At 35.0% G+C, this 19,733-nt stretch overlaps 1 protein-coding gene across 1 annotated transcript; it reads left to right on the forward strand.

The window, feature by feature from the left end:
• The first annotated feature begins 4,959 nt into the window (after nt 1–4,959).
• Nucleotides 4,960–10,223, forward strand: LOC140981095 (serine/threonine-protein phosphatase PP-X isozyme 2-like). Its single transcript, XM_073447351.1, has 8 exons — nt 4,960–5,385; nt 8,033–8,185; nt 8,347–8,409; nt 8,485–8,570; nt 8,838–8,913; nt 8,997–9,265; nt 9,338–9,416; nt 9,818–10,223. The coding sequence occupies exons 1-8, from the start codon at nt 5,245–5,247 to the stop codon at nt 9,866–9,868; spliced, it is 918 nt and encodes a 305-aa protein (XP_073303452.1). The 5' UTR covers nt 4,960–5,244; the 3' UTR covers nt 9,869–10,223.
• The last annotated feature ends 9,510 nt before the right edge of the window (nt 10,224–19,733 follow it).

Genomic DNA, 19,733 nt, shown 5'->3' on the forward strand with positions numbered 1-19,733 from the left:
CTATCAATACTTGCGAGTGTTGGGGTGTCTTGATCCAAAAGACTGTATGAAACAATTGATAAAGAACAAGACCTTGATCAAGATATTGAACCTAGACGTAGTAAGAGAGCTAGGACTGAGAAATCTTTTGGTCCGGATTTCATCACTTTCATGATGGAAAGTGAACCTCAAAGCTTCAAGGAAGCAATGAGTTCATCTGAGGGACCTCTTTGGAAAGAGGTTATCAATTCCGAAATGGAATCCATTTTACAAAATCATACGTGGGAATTAGTAAATCTTCCTCCAGGAAGCAAACCACTAGGCTGTAAATGGGTTTTCAAAAGGAAAATGAAATCAGATGGAACCATAGATAAGTATAAAGCCAGATTGGGAATTAAAGGTTACCATCAACGTGAAGGGCTTGATTACTTTGATACATATTCTCCTGTATCGAGAATAATCTCTATTCGTGTGATACTTGCGATTGCAGTCTTGCGGAATCTTGAAGTACACCAAATGGACGTAAAGACATCTTTTCTAAATGGAGATTTAGAAGAGAAAATTTACATGGAACAACCTGAGGGATTTTCTGCGACGGGGCAAGAAAATAAGGTTTGTAAATTGGTTAAGTCTCTGTATGGCTTAAAACAAGCACCAAAGCAATGGTACGAAAAATTTGATAAAGCCATGATAGAAAGTGAATTTAAATTCAGTAAATGTGACAAATGTGTATACATAAAGAACACTGAAGTTGGATATGTCATTTTATGTCTTTACGTGGATGACATACTTATCATTGGTAGTAATGATAAGATGATTAAATCCACAAAGAAATTATTGAACTCAAGATTCGACATGAAAGATTTGGGCTTAGCCGATGTAATCCTTGGAATTAAAATTCATAGAACATCAGAAGGGCTAGTTCTAAGTCAGTCACATTATGTTGACAAAATACTTGAGAAATTCAATAATGACGACTCTGCATGGGCTAGAACTCCGATAGATACCAGTCAGCATCTATCAAAGACTCGAGGTGAGAGTATATCTCAATTAGAATACTCTAGAGTAATTGGAAGTCTGATGTACTTAATGAGTTGTACAAGACCAGACATAACCTATGCAGTAAGCAAATTGAGTAGATTCACGAGTAATCCGAGAGTTGAACACTGGAAAGCAATTATCAGATTGCTAAGATACTTAAGGTACACTCGTGATCATGGGCTGCACTATACCAGATATCCTGCTGTTATTGAAGGATACATTGATGCAAATTGGACATCTGATATGAAAGACTCAAAATCTACGAGTGGATTTGTATTCACTTTAGGAGGTGCAGAAATTATATGGAAATCTTCTAGACAAACTGTAATAGCCAGATCCACAATGGAATCTGAGTTTATAGCTCTTGACAAGTGTGCTGAAGAGGCTGAATGGCTGCGTCACTTCTTAGAAGATGTTCCAGGATGGGAAAAACCAGTGCCGGCTATATGCATACGTTGTGATAGCCAATCCTGCGATTGGAAGGGCACAAAATAAAATATATAATGGTAAGTCTAGGCATATACGTCGTAGACATAATACCATTAGACAACTACTCTCAACTGGCGTTATCTCTATTGACTATGTAAAGTCAAAGGATAATATAGCGGATCCACTGACCAAAGGGTTAAACAGAGAGTTAGTTACGAAATCTTCAAGGGGAATGGGGCTCAAGCCTATAGAATAAATTGATGTGAAGGAAAACCCAACCTACGCTGACTGGAGATCCCAAGAACTAGGTTCAATGGGACAACCTAATCACACTAATTTGGAGAAGCAATGTGGGGGTTATCCCTAGTCCATTCCTATTATGAAACAGTGAATGTTGAGGATAAGCTTACGGCTTTTAATGATTCTGATAAGAAGCAATATAGAACCACTTATGTGAGAGAGAAGTGGGGCCGCTTCGAAGGAATTGCAGGGCTCAATTCTAGACCCTCTTGCAGAACCAGGCGTGTGTTCATGGCCAAAAAGAACAAGCACGAGAACTTAATAGTATCAGGGAGAATCTTGTGTGAAGTATATCACAATTCACACAAACGGATGTACAGTTCAAAGACATTACGTCTACTGTCAACCAGTGAATTAATATGCTTTCACAAAGGAAGGTTCAAAGAGTAAAACCTACCTCTCCTATGCAAGACTCAACTGTTGAACTTTATCAGTGGAATCCTTTCGTATAACTTTCAATTTCCATTCATGTGGGGGATTGTTGGATTGAAAGTATGGGCTTTTAGGCTTATGGGCTTTCCATGTGTGTGAATGGAAATTTGAAAGGTGGGTTTGTCTCACATTGGAAAAATGAAGTGGTATAGATAAGTTTATATTGTGTTACACTTTAGGAAGGTGTAACAATGATTGGTCAAGAGGCTCTCTCTCGCGCATACATGCGCAGGGGGGTCCAAATCATGGGCCCGATTTGCAGTGGAAAAAGGCTTGACTTGTGTGCAAGCGTACGAGCGCGACCAGGATGCGCCGAATGTCGGACCGATCAAGGCAAAAATCGCCTAGCAGTCTATGCCATCTTTTGTTTTGTTTTTTTTTTTTCCAGTTGAGACCTTTCGCATGGTCTGACTGTTGGTGCTTCATCTCCCCAACTGTTAGTGATTCATCTACCATCTTTAAGGCAACTTTTGGCCTTTCGTATGGATGGTATTGACAAGTATAAATAGGGGATGTGCCTAACCTAGAAAACACCCACCGAAAATCCACTTTATCCTCACTATACTTCTGCTTTCTGCTACAGTACTTCTGCTTTCGCTACATTCCTTCTGGTTCTGCTACAGTACTGCATCTGCTACAGTACTTCTGTTCTGCTACAGTATTTCGTTCTGCTACAGTACTGCATCTGCTTCTGCTGCTACAGTACTGTTTCTGCTCTGTTCACTTATAAAGTTAGGTACTGATTTTGTTCGCTAGCATAGTGCTTTGTGCTGCAACTCTGCTGGTTTGCCCGTTGTATCCTGGGAAACAGACGTCCGCTGAATCCTCGGAGCACATACCGGAGGGGGCGAATCTGTTTTAAGGAAACTGTACAAGCTACAGGTCTCGGTTTGATTTATTGTACTACTGTTTTGATTAACTACATTGATTTGCTGGTTTTACACATAGCTATCTGTTCTGTTTCTTCCATATACTTTGAACAACAATAATTTTTAGGGGTTTTTCACGTAAATCTCAGTGTCAAATTTATTCTTTATTTTCATATTTATTATTTCAAATTATCGCACATGTGACCAACAGGAAGGTATTGGTTAAAGCTGTCGTGCATGCTATTTCTTCTTATACAATGAGTATTTTCCGGTTGCCAATATCTATATGTCATCGATTAAGGTTCATGACGGTTAACTTTTGGTGGTGGGCTACGGGGAGGTTGAAAGGCGCATTCATTGGCGAAGATGGAGTTTATTATGTTGGCCAAAGATTCATGGCGTTATGGGATTCCGTGATTTAATCTCCTTCAACCAGTCATTACTAACTAAATAAGCATGGAGAATACTCACTCAACCCAATTCTATGGCGGTGCATATTCATAAACAGAAATACTACCCTTTGAGTAACTATTTACAAGCAAAATGTGGTAACAATCCATCCTTTGTATGGAGAAGTGTGTTGTGGATAAGAGATCTATTGGCTAAAGGGAATCCGTTGGAGAATAGGGTGTGGTACGAGTGTCAAAGTCTTCCAGGATCCATGGTTTCTGATACCTCACTCGTTTAAACCAATTAGTACTGTACCCAATAATGCACATTTATATATTAAGGTATGTGATTTAAAACATGAATCTCGTGGTTGGGATTGGAGCAAATTGAATAATGTTTCATGGGATGTGGATTGAGTGGAGGTGAACCGTATTCCAGTAGGGATTGACAATGGGGAGGACAAATTAATTTGGCACTTTGCATCTAAAGAAGAGTATACTGTCCGGTCGGGATATCATCTTGCAAAGAACATGGATGAATCAGATGGCAATGGCTCGACTTGTGATTATACTACATGATTGCGAAAGATGTGGAACTTGAGGATGCAAAATAAAATCAAAATCCATGCTTGGCGGTTGCTATTCGATGTCGTACCGATGAAGGTAAATCTCTTTATAAGAGGAATGTCAGTTGACATGAAATGTCTCGTATCCTGAAGATATCACACATACTTTCTGGTATTGTGATTTGCTCGAAAAGTGTGGAGAATGTTATTTCAATAGATAGTTGATCGTGGACGATGCAAAGATCTTGAAAGTTTCGTCTTTATATGTTGGAGTTTATGGACTGAGAGGAATCAAAGTGTGTTTCAAAGAAAGGCTATAGATTAGGAGGATGTTCTCACAATATCTCGAAGTATTGGGGAGCATTACCGTATATTATCACCAATTCCGATTTCATATTGTATAAAGCCAAATCCACAAACATTTTGGCAGCCACTACCTGTGGGAGTCCTTAAAGTGAATGTTCATGCGGCAGTAGTTAAATCAATGAACCATTTCGGAGTGGGGATTGTGAGACGTGATAGTAACGGCATGTTGATATTTGCAGAAGGATGACTTCTTCTTGGAGAAATCTCTTCCCATACTGCTGAATTGATTGCTGTCAAGGAAGGGCTCAAGAGGGCCATCAACTCAAAGTGATCCGAGGTAATAATTGAGACATATGCTATCCATGTTGTTCAAAACATAAAAGAACAAGCCCCGTTTTGTTCAGACAACACAATTGCTGACCAAATCAGTAAGCTAACTTCCAGAGTTCAAGGCATTCAGATATATCATTGTGCGAGAAATGCAAACCAAGTGACAAATGATTTGGCTGTTTACGGATTTTTAGAAACTGTGTTTGCGCAAAAGATTCTTTTTTTATCGCCTCGTGTGTAAAACAGGACTTGATGAGATGAATATGTAGTGTTAAAGGTTTATTTTTTAAAAAATAAACTCGTAAATTAGGGTGTAAAAAAAACCCCATAAATTAGGGACTAAAATTACAATTTCGTAAAATTTCGCACCTGAGCGAATGCGAATCTCGAAAACCCAGACGGAGCGAGAGAGGGACGGAGAAAAAGAGAGGCCACTCAAAAAAGTAGTGAACCTCACTACTGCTAACGTCAATTACGGATGGGAGTAATATTTTCCAATATTAAGTTATGGGAATCAAGATTTTCTTCGATTATTCATTAAGGGTCTGATTTATTGAGCGAAATTGCAGAAGGGTTTGTAGTTCGAAGTTTGAATCTGGGAAGATGTCGGATTTAGACCGGCAAATAGAGCTACTGAAAAGATGCGAGCCGCTCAAAGAATCGGAAGTCAAGGCTCTCTGTATGAAAGCCATGGAAATCCTCGTCGAAGAGAGTAATGTTCAGAGAGTTGACGCTCCTGTCACTGTAAGTAACGAAGAAAATTTTGAATATATTTTCTTAGCAGGTTCATAGTATTTATGGTCTGCGTAATTGGTACGAAGACATGAATGAAGATTGGAACTTGAGTAAAGAAGGCGAAATTAGTGGAATTTCTTGTAGAAGTTTGATGGCTGCATATTTTCAGCTACCCGTTTCTTTTTTCCAACAAATATTAGATTGGAGGATTTTGAAATTTTGAGAGACTGCAAAAAAAAAATAGCATTACAAGTAGATTGCTTGTGAAATTGTGCTGTAATTTTTTGGAAATAAATGAAAGAAAAAGGCTTTATTGTCGTTTCTAGACGGGGGATGGCAAATGGATTTTGAAGAGTACATATTTTTGGAGGTTTTGCTTGAAAACAGCGGGCCTAACCTACAGAAATGCGGAGTTTTCAGAAGAAAAAATTAGTCCTGACGCACAAACCAACCTCTGCCATGATATTTTTTCAGACTACTTTTCTAACAGTTACTGAATCTCACTAATTTTTAGTGTGTTTTAAGATAGTCGGTTGCTATGAGATGAGTGAAATGGATAACAAGTTGTCATCAGCCAGCAACTATATTGTAAGAGCTGTTTAAGTTAATCCATGGATGATAAATCTTGGTGATACGTAAGAAGACAGATGAACACCTTCTAGCATCGAGAAACAAACAATGATAACTCAAAGAATCATGACAACAATAAAGTGATGGCCGAGGGAGGGAGTCTAAGTAGTAGTTTCATGCATGAGGCAACCAGAAGTTCTTTTAACACGTATATTAACCGCCCAATTTAATGACTATGACATAGATTCACTCTATGAGATTTCCCTAATTGCTGTAGATTGCTGATACATGTGTGATTGCATACATTTAGTGGGGTGTATTCAATCCAGAGTTTTGATGACTTTTAATTACTTTTTCAAATGATAGACTTTTATGGATTTGATAGATTTTTATTGACTTTTACATAATCTCACAGATTTATAAACAGATTTATGTGGATTCATATAGACATTTTTGCAAGATTTTTATAGACTTTTGTGAACTTTTTTTTATATGATTTTATAAATTTTGTACTTAATTATAACATATTATTTTTTTATTAATTTCTTTGAAGACATATATAACATATTCAGTTTGATTTTTTTTTTCAATAATTATATTAATAAATAAATTTACTTATTTAAAAGTTAAATCATTTAATCCTTACATGTGTATATATGTGGGTTTGTATGTATGTTTGTAAATTTTTTAAAATACATCAATTGAATAATCTATAACCTTGTTTTTGAATTGAAAATATACATGTGAAAAGAATATTATTTAGTATTGTGTGGATATAATTTTGTATAAAAATATCACAGCTTACATATTAATTGAAAATGCTAAAAAAAATTTAAAAATTTATGGTTGTTGTGAGGCTATTCAATTATTAAGAATTAAGCGGCATTTTTTTGGATCATCTTTTATTATTATTGAATATTACATTAATTTGTATAAATCATAAATTAAAAATCACAAAATCAATTCTAGAATTCTAAATTTCTTATGATATTAAAATAAAAAATTATTAAATGAACAATCAGCCAAAAAATGTAAAATTTGAAAAGGAAATATGAAAATATATATAGAGATATACTTCAAAAATTTGTGAGAGTGATAGAGATAGATGAGAGGAGAGAAGATAAGAAAAAGTGTGATGTGAAGTGACAGATAGAGAATTAAATAGCTTGTGTGTGAGTTAGAAGTTTTAAAAATCCATCCAAATATTTGGGTTGAACCAAATACAATTTTTGACAATTTATGGTTGTACCTTAGGCTTTAATGTTTGTATGTTAATGAATTCCATGAAATTATTAAAACTCTATTGAAAATTTGAATAACTATAGACCTTTATAGATTTTTTAAAAGTCAATGTTGAATGTCACTTGACTTTTAAAACTCTATGAAAGTAGTATATAAAAGTCTTAATTGAATACATCTAGGAAGGCAAAGCAATTACTGAAATGGTACTCCAACCATGACCTTACATTTACTTGAGTGCCACGTAAGTGGCCAGTAGACTGATTAAAAAATGCCCACAAATCCACAGAAAGAGATGACAGTAACCTCTGACTACATCATCAGTGGTCAACAACAAATAAACTTTGGAGGTTTTAGGTTGCTGATATCATCTCCCTGTACTGTCCAGTTTTGTGCTTGAATCTCAACGCTGAATACAATGGCATTCTGAGCTACAGAATCACCTCGATCTGATTTATGAGACTGAAAATAGTGGAGCTAATACTTTAAAGTTGACACACTTATGAACTGTTAGATCTCAAGAAACTTAATATGTGAACTAGGAAATTATTTGGGCATGGCATCCATATGTAGCTATAGTTACGAAGTATCCTAATTGGTTATTTAATGGATATTGTTGCTATGCATTTGTTTTGAAGTGATTTCATGCCCGAATCACCCAAGAAAATTAGAGAGTAAAAAACCCCTGAGAGACCTCCCTTCCTTTGTTTAATTTCTGAAGGTACGGAGCTATATTTCTGATACACTATTGTAGGTATAAATATGGGGCGATAGCTGTTTCCTTTTAGTTTCGAGGATATTTTACCCCTTGCCAGTATTTCTTATGTGGATTGGTGTTTTTATGTAGATATGTGGTGACATCCATGGGCAATTCTATGACATGAAAGAGCTTTTTAAAGTTGGAGGTGATTGTCCCAAGACAAATTACTTGTTTCTTGGAGATTTTGTTGATAGGGGGTATTACTCAGTTGAGACGTTTCTGCTGCTTCTCGCGCTGAAGGTATTGGTTTTACTTTTTTTAGAAGGGTAAAGCATTTGAAATGTATATCATGTTTCCTGACAACATGGACAGTTACTTTTGAGTATCAAATATTTTGTGTTTCCAGACAACATGGATACCCAAAATCGTGACTCAGCTAATAGATCATAGTGCATTGGCAGGTAAGATATCCAGATAGGATAACTCTGATAAGGGGAAACCATGAGAGCCGGCAGATAACACAGGTTAGGAACTATGTTTTTCCTGAGTTTTGAACTATTACATGGCAAGATGTCCTTATTATATTCCCCCTTTTCCAGGTATATGGTTTCTATGATGAGTGCTTGCGAAAATATGGTTCTGCTAATGTTTGGAGATATTGCACTGATATTTTTGACTATTTAAGGTTTGAACTTCTCTAATTTTCCAATTAGATCTTTGCTATGAATTTGCTTGCTTGTATGGGTTCAAATTTATGTGAGGACGGTAGGAAAAAACAAAAAAATATGAAGGTGAATTGTTAATTGCCTCAGATTATGCATTAGTATTGTCAAATTCAGTGTTTAAATTCCTCCTCCACCAACATTCTTGTCAAATTTGAATTATTCTTGGGTCATTGGCTTGGTTTCTTTTCGAGGCAGTAAATGATACTTATGATTCCAACATCTGGCAGCCTGTCTGCACTTATTGAGAACAAGATATTTTCAGTTCATGGTGGGCTGTCTCCTGCAATATCCACTCTGGACCAGGTTTCAAAAAATGTTCTGCTTCAGTATTTTTTGTCCGCTTAGTCGTGAAATGCTAGTAAATTATTGGATCATCTGTGTGTCAGATTCGAATAATTGACCGTAAGCAAGAAGTACCTCATGATGGTGCCATGTGTGATCTCCTCTGGTCAGATCCAGAAGACGTTGTTGATGGTTGGGGCTTGAGCCCACGTGGTGCGGGTTTCCTATTTGGTGGCAGTGTTGTCTCTACGTTTAATCGTGCAAATGATATTGATTATATTTGTCGTGCCCATCAGTTGGTGATGGAAGGCTATAAATGGATGTTCAACGACCAGATAGTTACGGTTTGGTCAGCTCCAAATTACTGCTACAGGTAAATGATTTCAATTGTTATTGATTCTTTAGTTTTTTTCTCCTTCAATTTTGAAAAAAATTTATGATGCAGATGTGGGAATGTGGCAGCAATTCTTGAGCTGGATGAAAACCTGGAAAGGAAGTTTCGTGTCTTTGATGCAGCTCCACAGGTGCGTCCATATGTTGTTTCTTGTCTTTGAATTTTCTTTTTGATCCAATAGTGCCCTGGCCCCTATCTACTGTTTTTCTTCTACTGTGAGGTATTACAGACTAGGTTGAGGTGAGATTGCTATTGAAACTTTCAGAAGCATATGGTTTTTGGCACGCAGCATTAACTGTGTATCAATTCTATAAGTGTGTGCTTCTAGTTGAGGAATGTTACAGTCTAGTTATGCGGGTATCGACTTCTATGCTACTCTACGCTTGGCAATTAATATAAACGAGGAACATGCATAAGAGTCGAGTGAGAATTGCAAGATCAACATGTAAATCTATATAGTATGGTAGCATAGGAAATAAGCCCCACTTTACCTCTTGAAAGGCGTTTGGAACGGTTTTTGGTGAAATGCAGGAAATAAGAGGAGCACCTGCCAAGAAGCCACCTCCGGATTACTTCTTGTAGGAATGAAGTCCACAAACTTTATAAATCGATACTATTGAAGGAGCAATATCATACTCGGAGTGGATACTGTGGTGTGGTGGAGGATGAATGTTGTTTGAGCTATATGGATGAGTTAAAACATCATTTTTCAGGGGTTAAAAGAACAAGTCACGCATGATGCTCGCAAGTCCCACTCCTTCTCTATCCATCTGAATGCGCTCGGTATTCTTTAATCATTTGGCCTCTGTATTCTTGTAATAATAGTGTGCTAAACGCAATTAACTTAGAATACTTTCAAATTCACAGAATTACTGTATATGCATGCATATAACGTGCCCTCTTGGAGGAGCGAACATTTATAATTTTTTTGATATTCGATTGTGCCAATGCCCAACTATTGAGATTTTCCTGTGCCCATTGATCACAATATAGTGCATTCAAGCCCATCCAGCATTCTTGTTTTTTTAAAAGTTTTTCATACTGCAATTCCCTTGAGTTGGAGTAAGTAATCCATCACATATCTTTGACTTTTTGTGAGTTTATTCGAGAAGCTACCGTGCATGTTCACATGAATATCCTTCTGTTTAAGGCCGAATAAATGTCTAGCCAATAACCTCGAGCAACTATTACCATACTGCTAGTCCAAAAATTAAATGGTAGGATCGGAAAACACGTCTCATAATGCTAGGGATTAGTAAATAAATTAATCGAATCACTTGGTTTAGCAGTAAAGATGGGACTCTGATTTTGGATTCAAATCTCACTAGTTTAATTAGATTATTTTAAGAAATAGAACATTTTTACTGGTCTCTCAACGACCCTGCCTAGGCCACGTCCATCTTCTAGCGCAGCGCGATGCGTCGCCACAACATTTATTTATTTTATTTTTTAAATTGTGTTTATGGTTTAAAAATAATTTAAAAATAAGGATGAATTAAATAGATAAAATGCATAAATTACTTAAAAATAAAGTTAATACATAAATATTTTAACAAAATAAGAAATAAATATAAGATAATACTCTTTTAAATTAAAGTTGGAAATAACGGGAAAATTTAATATTTGATAAAGAAAAATATAATAATTCTAATATAAAACAAAAAACAAAAACAAAAACAAAAAACCACCATATTTCATCAGCCTAAATGATAGGTATTTGGACTTAGTTAAGCTGTGAATGACAATATTTATTGCAATTTAAAGCCTATTTAGTGACACATCCGTATTCCTGACTTTTCTATACTTTAGACTAAGAAAATAAAACCCATTTGAAAAGTAATATCAACTGATTGGTATTAGTTCAATCTCAGTATTAGATAGTTGAGTAGTTCTCGTATTAGACGATTTCACGAATATATTCACAATACAAAATAATAATCTTAGCATAAAAAGTAATATTTTTCATGGATGACCCAAATAAAAACTCGTCTCATAAAATACGACAGGTAAGATCGTCTCACCCAAGTTTTTGTCTAAATAGTAATCTTCTAACAATTCTCAAAAAACTATTCATGGGATAATTAAATTCTTATATTTTTAAAAAATAAAACACATTTCTTCTTTTTAACAAAGAATTTGATATCTGATTTTTAAAAATATGAATTTTTCATGATGTTTTTTTTTACAATAATAATAATTGCTTTGACAACCGCCCATCACCCGACACCTACTACCCACCACCATCCCCACCCTTAAATCTCCAAATCCACTCACGAGAAATATGTAGTGTGGAGATTTTCTTAGCAGCAAACTTTTTTACGCATGGATGTGGAAACACAGCCATTAGCATACAAGAAGGAGCGTAAACTCACCAGAAAGCGAAGAAAGAGATACATATGCTTGTGCTTGATCGCCTTCATACTGGGCTTGGGTCTGCTCTGCCTCATCCTCGGCCTCACGGTTTTCAAACCCAAACGTCCCACCACCACCGTTGATTCCATCACCCTCTCTGACGTCGATTTCTCCGTCGACCTGCTCCCCCTCCGAGTCTCCATCAACCTCACCCTCGACACCGGCGTCACAGTCAGGAACCCCAACCGCGTGTCCTTCAAATACTCCAACAGCACGTGCTACCTCAGGTTCAAGGGGAACGACGTTGGGGAGGTCCCCTTACCTGCAGGGAGCATCGGAGCACGGGATACACGCGGTCTGAACCTGACCCTCTCCTTGATGGCGGATCGCTTGCTTTCCAACTCCGAATTCTACTCCGATGTGGTCTCCGGAACGCTGCCTCTTCAGACGTACATCAGAATCTCGGGGAAAGTCCGGATTCTGTTCAGTTTTCACGTAGTCACCTACAGTAACTGTGATTTGATAATCGATCTCGGGAGCCAGAGCATAGTGAATCAGTCTTGCCATTACAGAAGCAAGCTATAGATGGATTTTTCCTAGGGTTTGTTCTCTCTTTTGGATCACTTTCCATTATTAAATTAATAGGGTCCATTTTGTATAAGCATGGACTCGTTGTAGATATTTTGTTCTTCAGAAACTATATTATGTGTTCGTTGGAGTTCATAATATTGTCTTTTGAGTAGTTTTTTTTAGGTCGTTTCACCTGTATATATTTATAAAACAAATCGATTTGTTAGTTGTCTTTGGTAAAGTACATGAAAGTTGTATATATGGACTTAGACAATCTTCTCAGTTAGTTTTTGAGATTGAGTTATGTCTAAGTTCCAATCTTAATATGATATCAGTGTTTATGTTCCATCGTATTTGACCGTCCATAGTTGAGATATTTGTTCAGTCCATAATTGGGTCATTTGTTAACTTCACGTTTCAGATCTTCATTTCTAGTCACGAGAGAGTCTGTTAGTTGTCCAATATCGGTTAGATCAAATCCTTAAAAGTTGTATATATGGACTTGGACAATCTTCTTCTCTTGAGCTAGTTTTTGGGTTGAGTTAGATCCAAGTTCTAATCTTAACACGATTTAATATATATTTGAAAAAAATAGTTTTGATAGAAAATGTAAAAAAATTTTACGAATCCAGTCAGATCGATAAATAAAATCGAGGTTCGAAACAGGAGTTTTTCTTCGTATTTATTATTATATGAAATCTGTTGTGAAAAAGTAAAAATTTACGGTAAAAAAGTAAAAATCTCAAACTCTCAAAATTATCACACTACACACTTTATAATATTTTTCTCTCAACTCAATTGTGATTTTCTTCACAAATGAGAGATCTATTTATAGAAAATTTTTACAAATAATCCAAAAATAAAATACATCATTACCTACATCATCACACACTAATTTTCAATATTCAACACCTAATTTTACCTAATTTTCAACATTCAACATTCACATTTTCAACACAAATATTTAACACATTTTTTAAATAATATTTCAACACTCCCCCTTGTGATGATGATCATAATGATTGTATACATTACGTGTTTTTATACTGCCTCGTTAAAAACCTTACTAGGAAAAACCCATTGGGATAAAAACCATAGTAAGGGAAAAAGAGTGCAGTCACGTAAACTCCCCCTCATGTTGACACGAACAATTCTTCACAAATTTCGTAGATTGCGCATCCCAATATTATATATGTGCTTTCTGAATATTGTCGTAGGAAGTGCCTTTGTGAAGAGATCTGATGAGTTTTCACTTGATTGAATGTGACGAACATCAATACATTTATTCTTCTCAAGCTCCTTGGTGAATGCGAAGAACTTAGGAGGAATATGTTTAGTTCTGTCGCTTTTTATGTATCCTTCTTTCATTTGAGCAACACATGCAGCATTATCTTCATATAGTATCACAGGCTTCTCGTCGAATGATAATCCGCATGAGATTTGGATATGTTGAGTCATTGATTTTAACCACACACATTCACGGCTTGCTTCATGTAGTGCAATAATCTCGGCATGATTTGATGAAGTTGTTACAAGTGTTTGTTTCTGTGAACGCCAAGAAATTGCAGTGCCTCCACGAGTAAATACATATCCAGTTTGAGAACGTGCTTTGTGTGGATCAGATAAGTATCCAGCATCGGCATAACCAATTATACTTGGATTAGCATCTTTTGAATACAAAAGTCCCAAGTCTGTCGTTCCTCGTAGATAACGGAATATATGTTTAATTCCGTTCCAATGTCTCTTTGTTGGATATGTGCTAAATCTTGCCAATAAATTTACGGCAAAAGATATATCAGGCCTTGTACAATTTGTAAGATACATAAGGGCACCGATAGCACTTAGATATGGTACTTCTGGACCAAGAATATCTTCATCATCTTCACATGGACGGAATGGATCCTTTTCTATGTTTAATGATCTAACAACCATTGGAGTACTTAAAGGATTTGATTTGTCCATATTAAAACGTTTAAGGATCTTTTCTGTATAATTTGTCTGGTGAACAAATATTCCACATTCTTTTTGTTCAATTTGTAAACCCAGACAATACTTGGTTTTTCCAAGATCCTTCATTTCAAATTCTTCTTTCAAGTATGACACAACTTCTTGAATTTCCTTATTTGTTCCAATGATGTTTAAATCATCAACATATACAGCAATAATTACGCATCCGGATGTTGTTTTCTTAATGAAAACACAAGGGCATATTGAATTATTTACATATCCCTTTTTCATCAAGTGATCACTTAGCCTATTATACCACATTCTGCCGGATTGCTTCAACCCATATAATGATCTTAGTAATTTCACAGAATAACATTCTCTGGGTTTTGAACTTTGTGCTTCAGGCATCTTAAATCCTTCAGGGATTTTCATATATATATTACTATCAAGTGATCCATATAAGTAGGCTGTAACAACATCCATAAGACGCATTTCTAAATTTTCAGATACTGCCAAGCTAATCAAATACCGAAACGTAATTGCATCCATCACAGGAGAATACGTTTCTTCATAATCAATTCCAGGCCTTTGAGAAAAACCTTGTGCAACAAGTCGAGCTTTATATCTTACTATTTCATTTTTCTCATTTCGCTTTCGAATAAAAACCCATTTGTATCCAACAGGTTTTACACCTTCAGGTGTAAGGACTATAGGTCCAAAAACATTACGTTTATTTAGCGAATCCAATTCAACCTGGATGGCATCTTTCCATTTTATCCAATCCTGCCGATTTTTACATTCACCAAAAGATTTTGGTTCATGATCTTCATTATCATTTATGATGTCGATTGCCACATTATAAGAAAATATATCATCAATTTCTTCTATATCTTTTCGGTTCCATATTTTTCCAGTATTAATATAATTGATAGAGATTTCATGATTCTCGTCAGTTTGTGGTTCTGACAAAACATTTTCATCATCATGTGTTTCTTCAGGAACATCATTCTCTATTTTGTGATCATTATGTGTTTCTTCAGGAACATCATTCTCTATTTTGTGATCATTGTGTTTCTCTATGAATTTTCTTTTTCGAGGATTTTTATCCTTGGAACCAACTGGCCTTCCACGCTTCAGGCGTTTAATGACATCATGACTATCTTCAATTTGTTTCTTCGGAATTTCAATTCGAGCAGGGGCATTTGCAGCATGTATATATGATTTAGTTACCCCTTTTGTGTCTGCAAATGCATCTGGTATTTGATTTGCTATTCTTTGCAAGTGCACAATTTGCTGTACATCTTTTTCACATTGTTTTGTTCTTGGATCCAGATGTAACAATGATGATACATACCATGTAATTTCTTTTTCGGTATGTTTCTGTTCTCCCCCTAACATTGGGAAGATTTCCTCATTAAAATGACAATCAGCAAAACGTGCTGTGAACACGTCGCCTGTCTGTGGTTCAAGATATCGAATGATCGATGGACTATCATAACCAATATAAATTCCAATCTTTCTTTGAGGTCCCATTTTCTTTCGTTGAGGTGGTGCAATAGGCACATACACCATACATCCAAAAATTCTCAGATGAGAAATGTCTGGTTCTTTACCAAATGCAAGCTGCAATGGGGAGTATTTATGATATGCACTTGGTCTGATGCGAATTAATGAAGCAGCATGTAAAATTGCATGTCCCCATATAGAAATAGGGAGCTTTGTTTTCATAATCATTGGTCTAGCAATCATTTGCAGACGTTTAATCAATGATTCAGCCAATCCATTTTGAGTATGTACATGAGCAACAGGATGCTCAACAATGATTCCCATAGACATACAATAATCATTGAAAGTCTGGGAAGTAAATTCACCAGCATTATCAAGTCTAATTTTCTTGATTGTATAATCGGGAAATTGATTCCTCAATTTTATTATTTGAGCAAGTAATCTTGCAAATGCAACATTTCGAGTTGACAATAAACATACATGTGACCATCTGCTGGAGGCATCAATCAATACCATAAAGTATCTGAATGGTCCACATGGTGGATGGATTGGTCCACAAATATCACCCTGAATACGTTCAAGAAACATTGGTGATTCAGTTTGGATTTTGGCTGGTGATGGTCTTATAATAAGTTTTCCAAGAGAACATGCTTTACATTGAAACTTATTATTCTGAAAGATCTTCTGGTCTTTCAATGGATGACCATGTGTATTTTCTATAATTCTTCGCATCATTGTTGAACCAGGATGTCCTAATCGATCATGCCAATTGGTTAATATTGAAGAATTATCAATTACCATGTTTGATTCAATGGGACGTATATGTGTATAATGCAATCCAGTAGGGAGCATTGGTAGTTTTTCAATCACATATTTCTTTCCTGATTTATATGTGGTAAGACACATATATTTCTCATTCCCTTCATTCATTGTTTGAGTATCATACCCATGGGAATATATATCATTAAAACTCAACAAATTTCTTTTCGATTGTGGTGAATATAAAGCATCATTGATCAAAAATTTTGTACCATTAGGTAACAAAAATTGTGCTTTACCACATCCTTTAATCAAGTCTACAGGACCTGATATTGTATTCACCGTTGTTTTTGTTGGTTTTAGTTCCAAGAAATATCTTTTATCTCGGAGGATAGTGTGCGTTGTACCACTATCGGGTATGCAAACTTCAGCTTTGCTCATAGCATTTTCCATATTTGAACTTCAAAAAATATGCAATGAAAAAAAATTAATGACAATACATATTTAAATATAACACATATCATAATTGTACAATAAAACATTATCATATAAATACATGAAAAATAAATTATTGTACATTTATATTCTACCACTATATTGTTCATTTTCAGAGAAATCATTGAGAAAATCTGCAGCATCAATATTGTTCATTTCTATCCCACCAACATATTGATCATTTCCAGAGAAATCATTCATAAAATCAGCAGCATCAAAATGAGTTGAATCACTCAAACGGTCACTTCGCTCAGTGAAGTTGGTCTCCTTTTCTTTCCCCTTTATCGATTCTTTATAAAGTTTGCAAAGATGCTCAGGGGCTCGACAAATACGAGACCAATGTCCTGGAGTACCGCATCTGAAACAAGAACTTTCAAATCTTTTCGAGTGATTTTCATTAACACTCATGTTTTCTTGATGCCTTTTCTGTGGATGGTTTGGGACGTTATTTTGAGATGAGTTATAGAAATAACTATCTCGATTATTTTCAAAACCACGGCCGCGTCCACGACCACGACCACTTCCTCGTCCACGTCCACGTCCACGACCTCGACCTCGACCTCGACCTCGACCAAAACCTTGTCTTTGAATTTGATTTTGGTTTCCAGGTTTAAATTCATTTTTACTTACAGCATTTACTTCTGGAAATGCTGTTGATCCAGTGGGTCGGGACTGATGATTTCTCATTAATAGCTCGTTGTTCTTTTCCGCCACAAGAAGACAGGCGATGAGTTCAGAATATCTCGCAAATCCACGCACTCTATATTGTTGCTGTAGTGTTATATTTGATGCGTGAAACGTGGAAAATGTTTTTTCAAGCATTTCCGATTCTGTAACCTCATGTCCACAAAATTTTAACTGCGAGATTATTCTATACATCGCTGAATTGTAATCACTGACTTTTTTAAAGTCTTGGAATCTTAACATATTCCATTCATCACGGGCGGTCGGAAGTATAACTTCCCTTATATGTTCAAATCTCTCTTTTAATCCTTTCCACAGAGCCATGGGATCTTTTTCGATGAGATATTCACATTTTAAACCTTCATCAAGGTGTCGTCGTAAAAATATTATAGCTTTTGCTTTTTCTTGTGATGAAGATATACCATTTTCTTTAATGGTCTCGCTTAGACCCAATGACTCAAGATGCATTTCTACATCAAGAGTCCATGGCATATAGTTTTTCCCAGTAATATCAAGAGCGATGAATTCGAGCTTTGCCAAGTTTGCCATGGTGGTACTAAAAATTACGATGCATTTTATTAGTTAATGAATATTGCAATACAAAGTAATGGATAAACAACAAGTACAAGTATTCGTAAAAATAAAGAAAACACACGAGGAGGATATTCTCCGATAAATACAAGACTGGTGAGTATGATAACCAAAATAATTAAAAATAACCTCGTGAAAGCCATCTTCTTTTTTTCTTCGAAAATTTGATGAAGAATAATTTTTAGAGAAGAAGAGAAAGTTGGAGTGATTGAATGTATTTGTGAGATTGTATTTATAGAGCAAAAACTAGCCGTTTTGTTACCGTTTATTACCGTTGGTGTATAAGAAAATAAATGTATGTATTTGTATAATTTTATGGTAATAATATGGTGTATATAATATTAGTCATATTTAAATAATTATGTATATCATATCACATTATTATAATTAGGTGTCATAAGTTATTTTGTTTAAAAAACCTTATAGGCTTTTATACTTGTCGTATCCCTTACCGGGAGTGTGGGATGTCGTCTTAACATCCTCCCAGGATTTATAACAAGTTTTTGAAAAAATTATTTTTATTATTTCTAACAATAACATTATATTATATATTACATATATAAACAATAAATAAATAACAGTAAAATAAATATTATTACTTTTGTTACCTTTTTCTTCTGTTCGGAGCTTGGAAAAATATGGAGGACTTTTAGAGCTTCGTGCTGATAACGTGTTGTGAAAAAGTAAAAATTTACGGTAAAAAAGTAAAAATCTCAAACTCTCAAAATTATCACACTACACACTTTATAATATTTTTCTCTCAACTCAATTGTGATTTTCTTCACAAATGAGAGATCTATTTATAGAAAATTTTTACAAATAATCCAAAAATAAAATACATCATTACCTACATCATCACACACTAATTTTCAATATTCAACACCTAATTTTACCTAATTTTCAACATTCAACATTCACATTTTCAACACAAATATTTAACACATTTTTTAAATAATATTTCAACAAAATCATTGTATATTTCCAGAATCATATTGTATATTATTTCAAAATTCTCACTCTTATAATATCAATAATAGTAATGCCAGCTAAAAACATAATATAACTTGTAACTTTAGGTTAATCGAATTTGTTCTATTTTATGTGCCTTCGTATCGAAATTTCTTAGTTTCTTCCTTATTCGTAACAGTCTTGTAATATTTCGTTCATGAGCTTTTTGACATGAAAAAAAAAGAGAGTAAGGTTTCTGTTTATCGAAAATATGATATTACGATTTATAAATTTCATTAATTTTTTTAACAATTACAATTATAATAAAATATTAAGTTTTAATTGTAATATTGTGGTAATTTGCAGTGATATATACCAAACTGATTAATAATAATGGCTACTTTGAGAAGGAGAGCAGTAACTCCACTCGCTATGGCATTAACTGATTTTTTTTTTTTTGGGTAAAAAAAAAAGTTCGTTAACTGGAAAACTAATTAATATCAAACCTAACAGTGTTTGTTCAAATAAATAATAAGTTGATGATATGTGTTATTTAGTTTCTATATTTTGTCAGTTGCATTGATTTATTTTTTTT

Source organism: Primulina huaijiensis, chromosome 7, assembly GCF_012295235.1.
Source record: "Primulina huaijiensis isolate GDHJ02 chromosome 7, ASM1229523v2, whole genome shotgun sequence".
Classification (NCBI taxonomy): domain Eukaryota; kingdom Viridiplantae; phylum Streptophyta; class Magnoliopsida; order Lamiales; family Gesneriaceae; genus Primulina; species Primulina huaijiensis.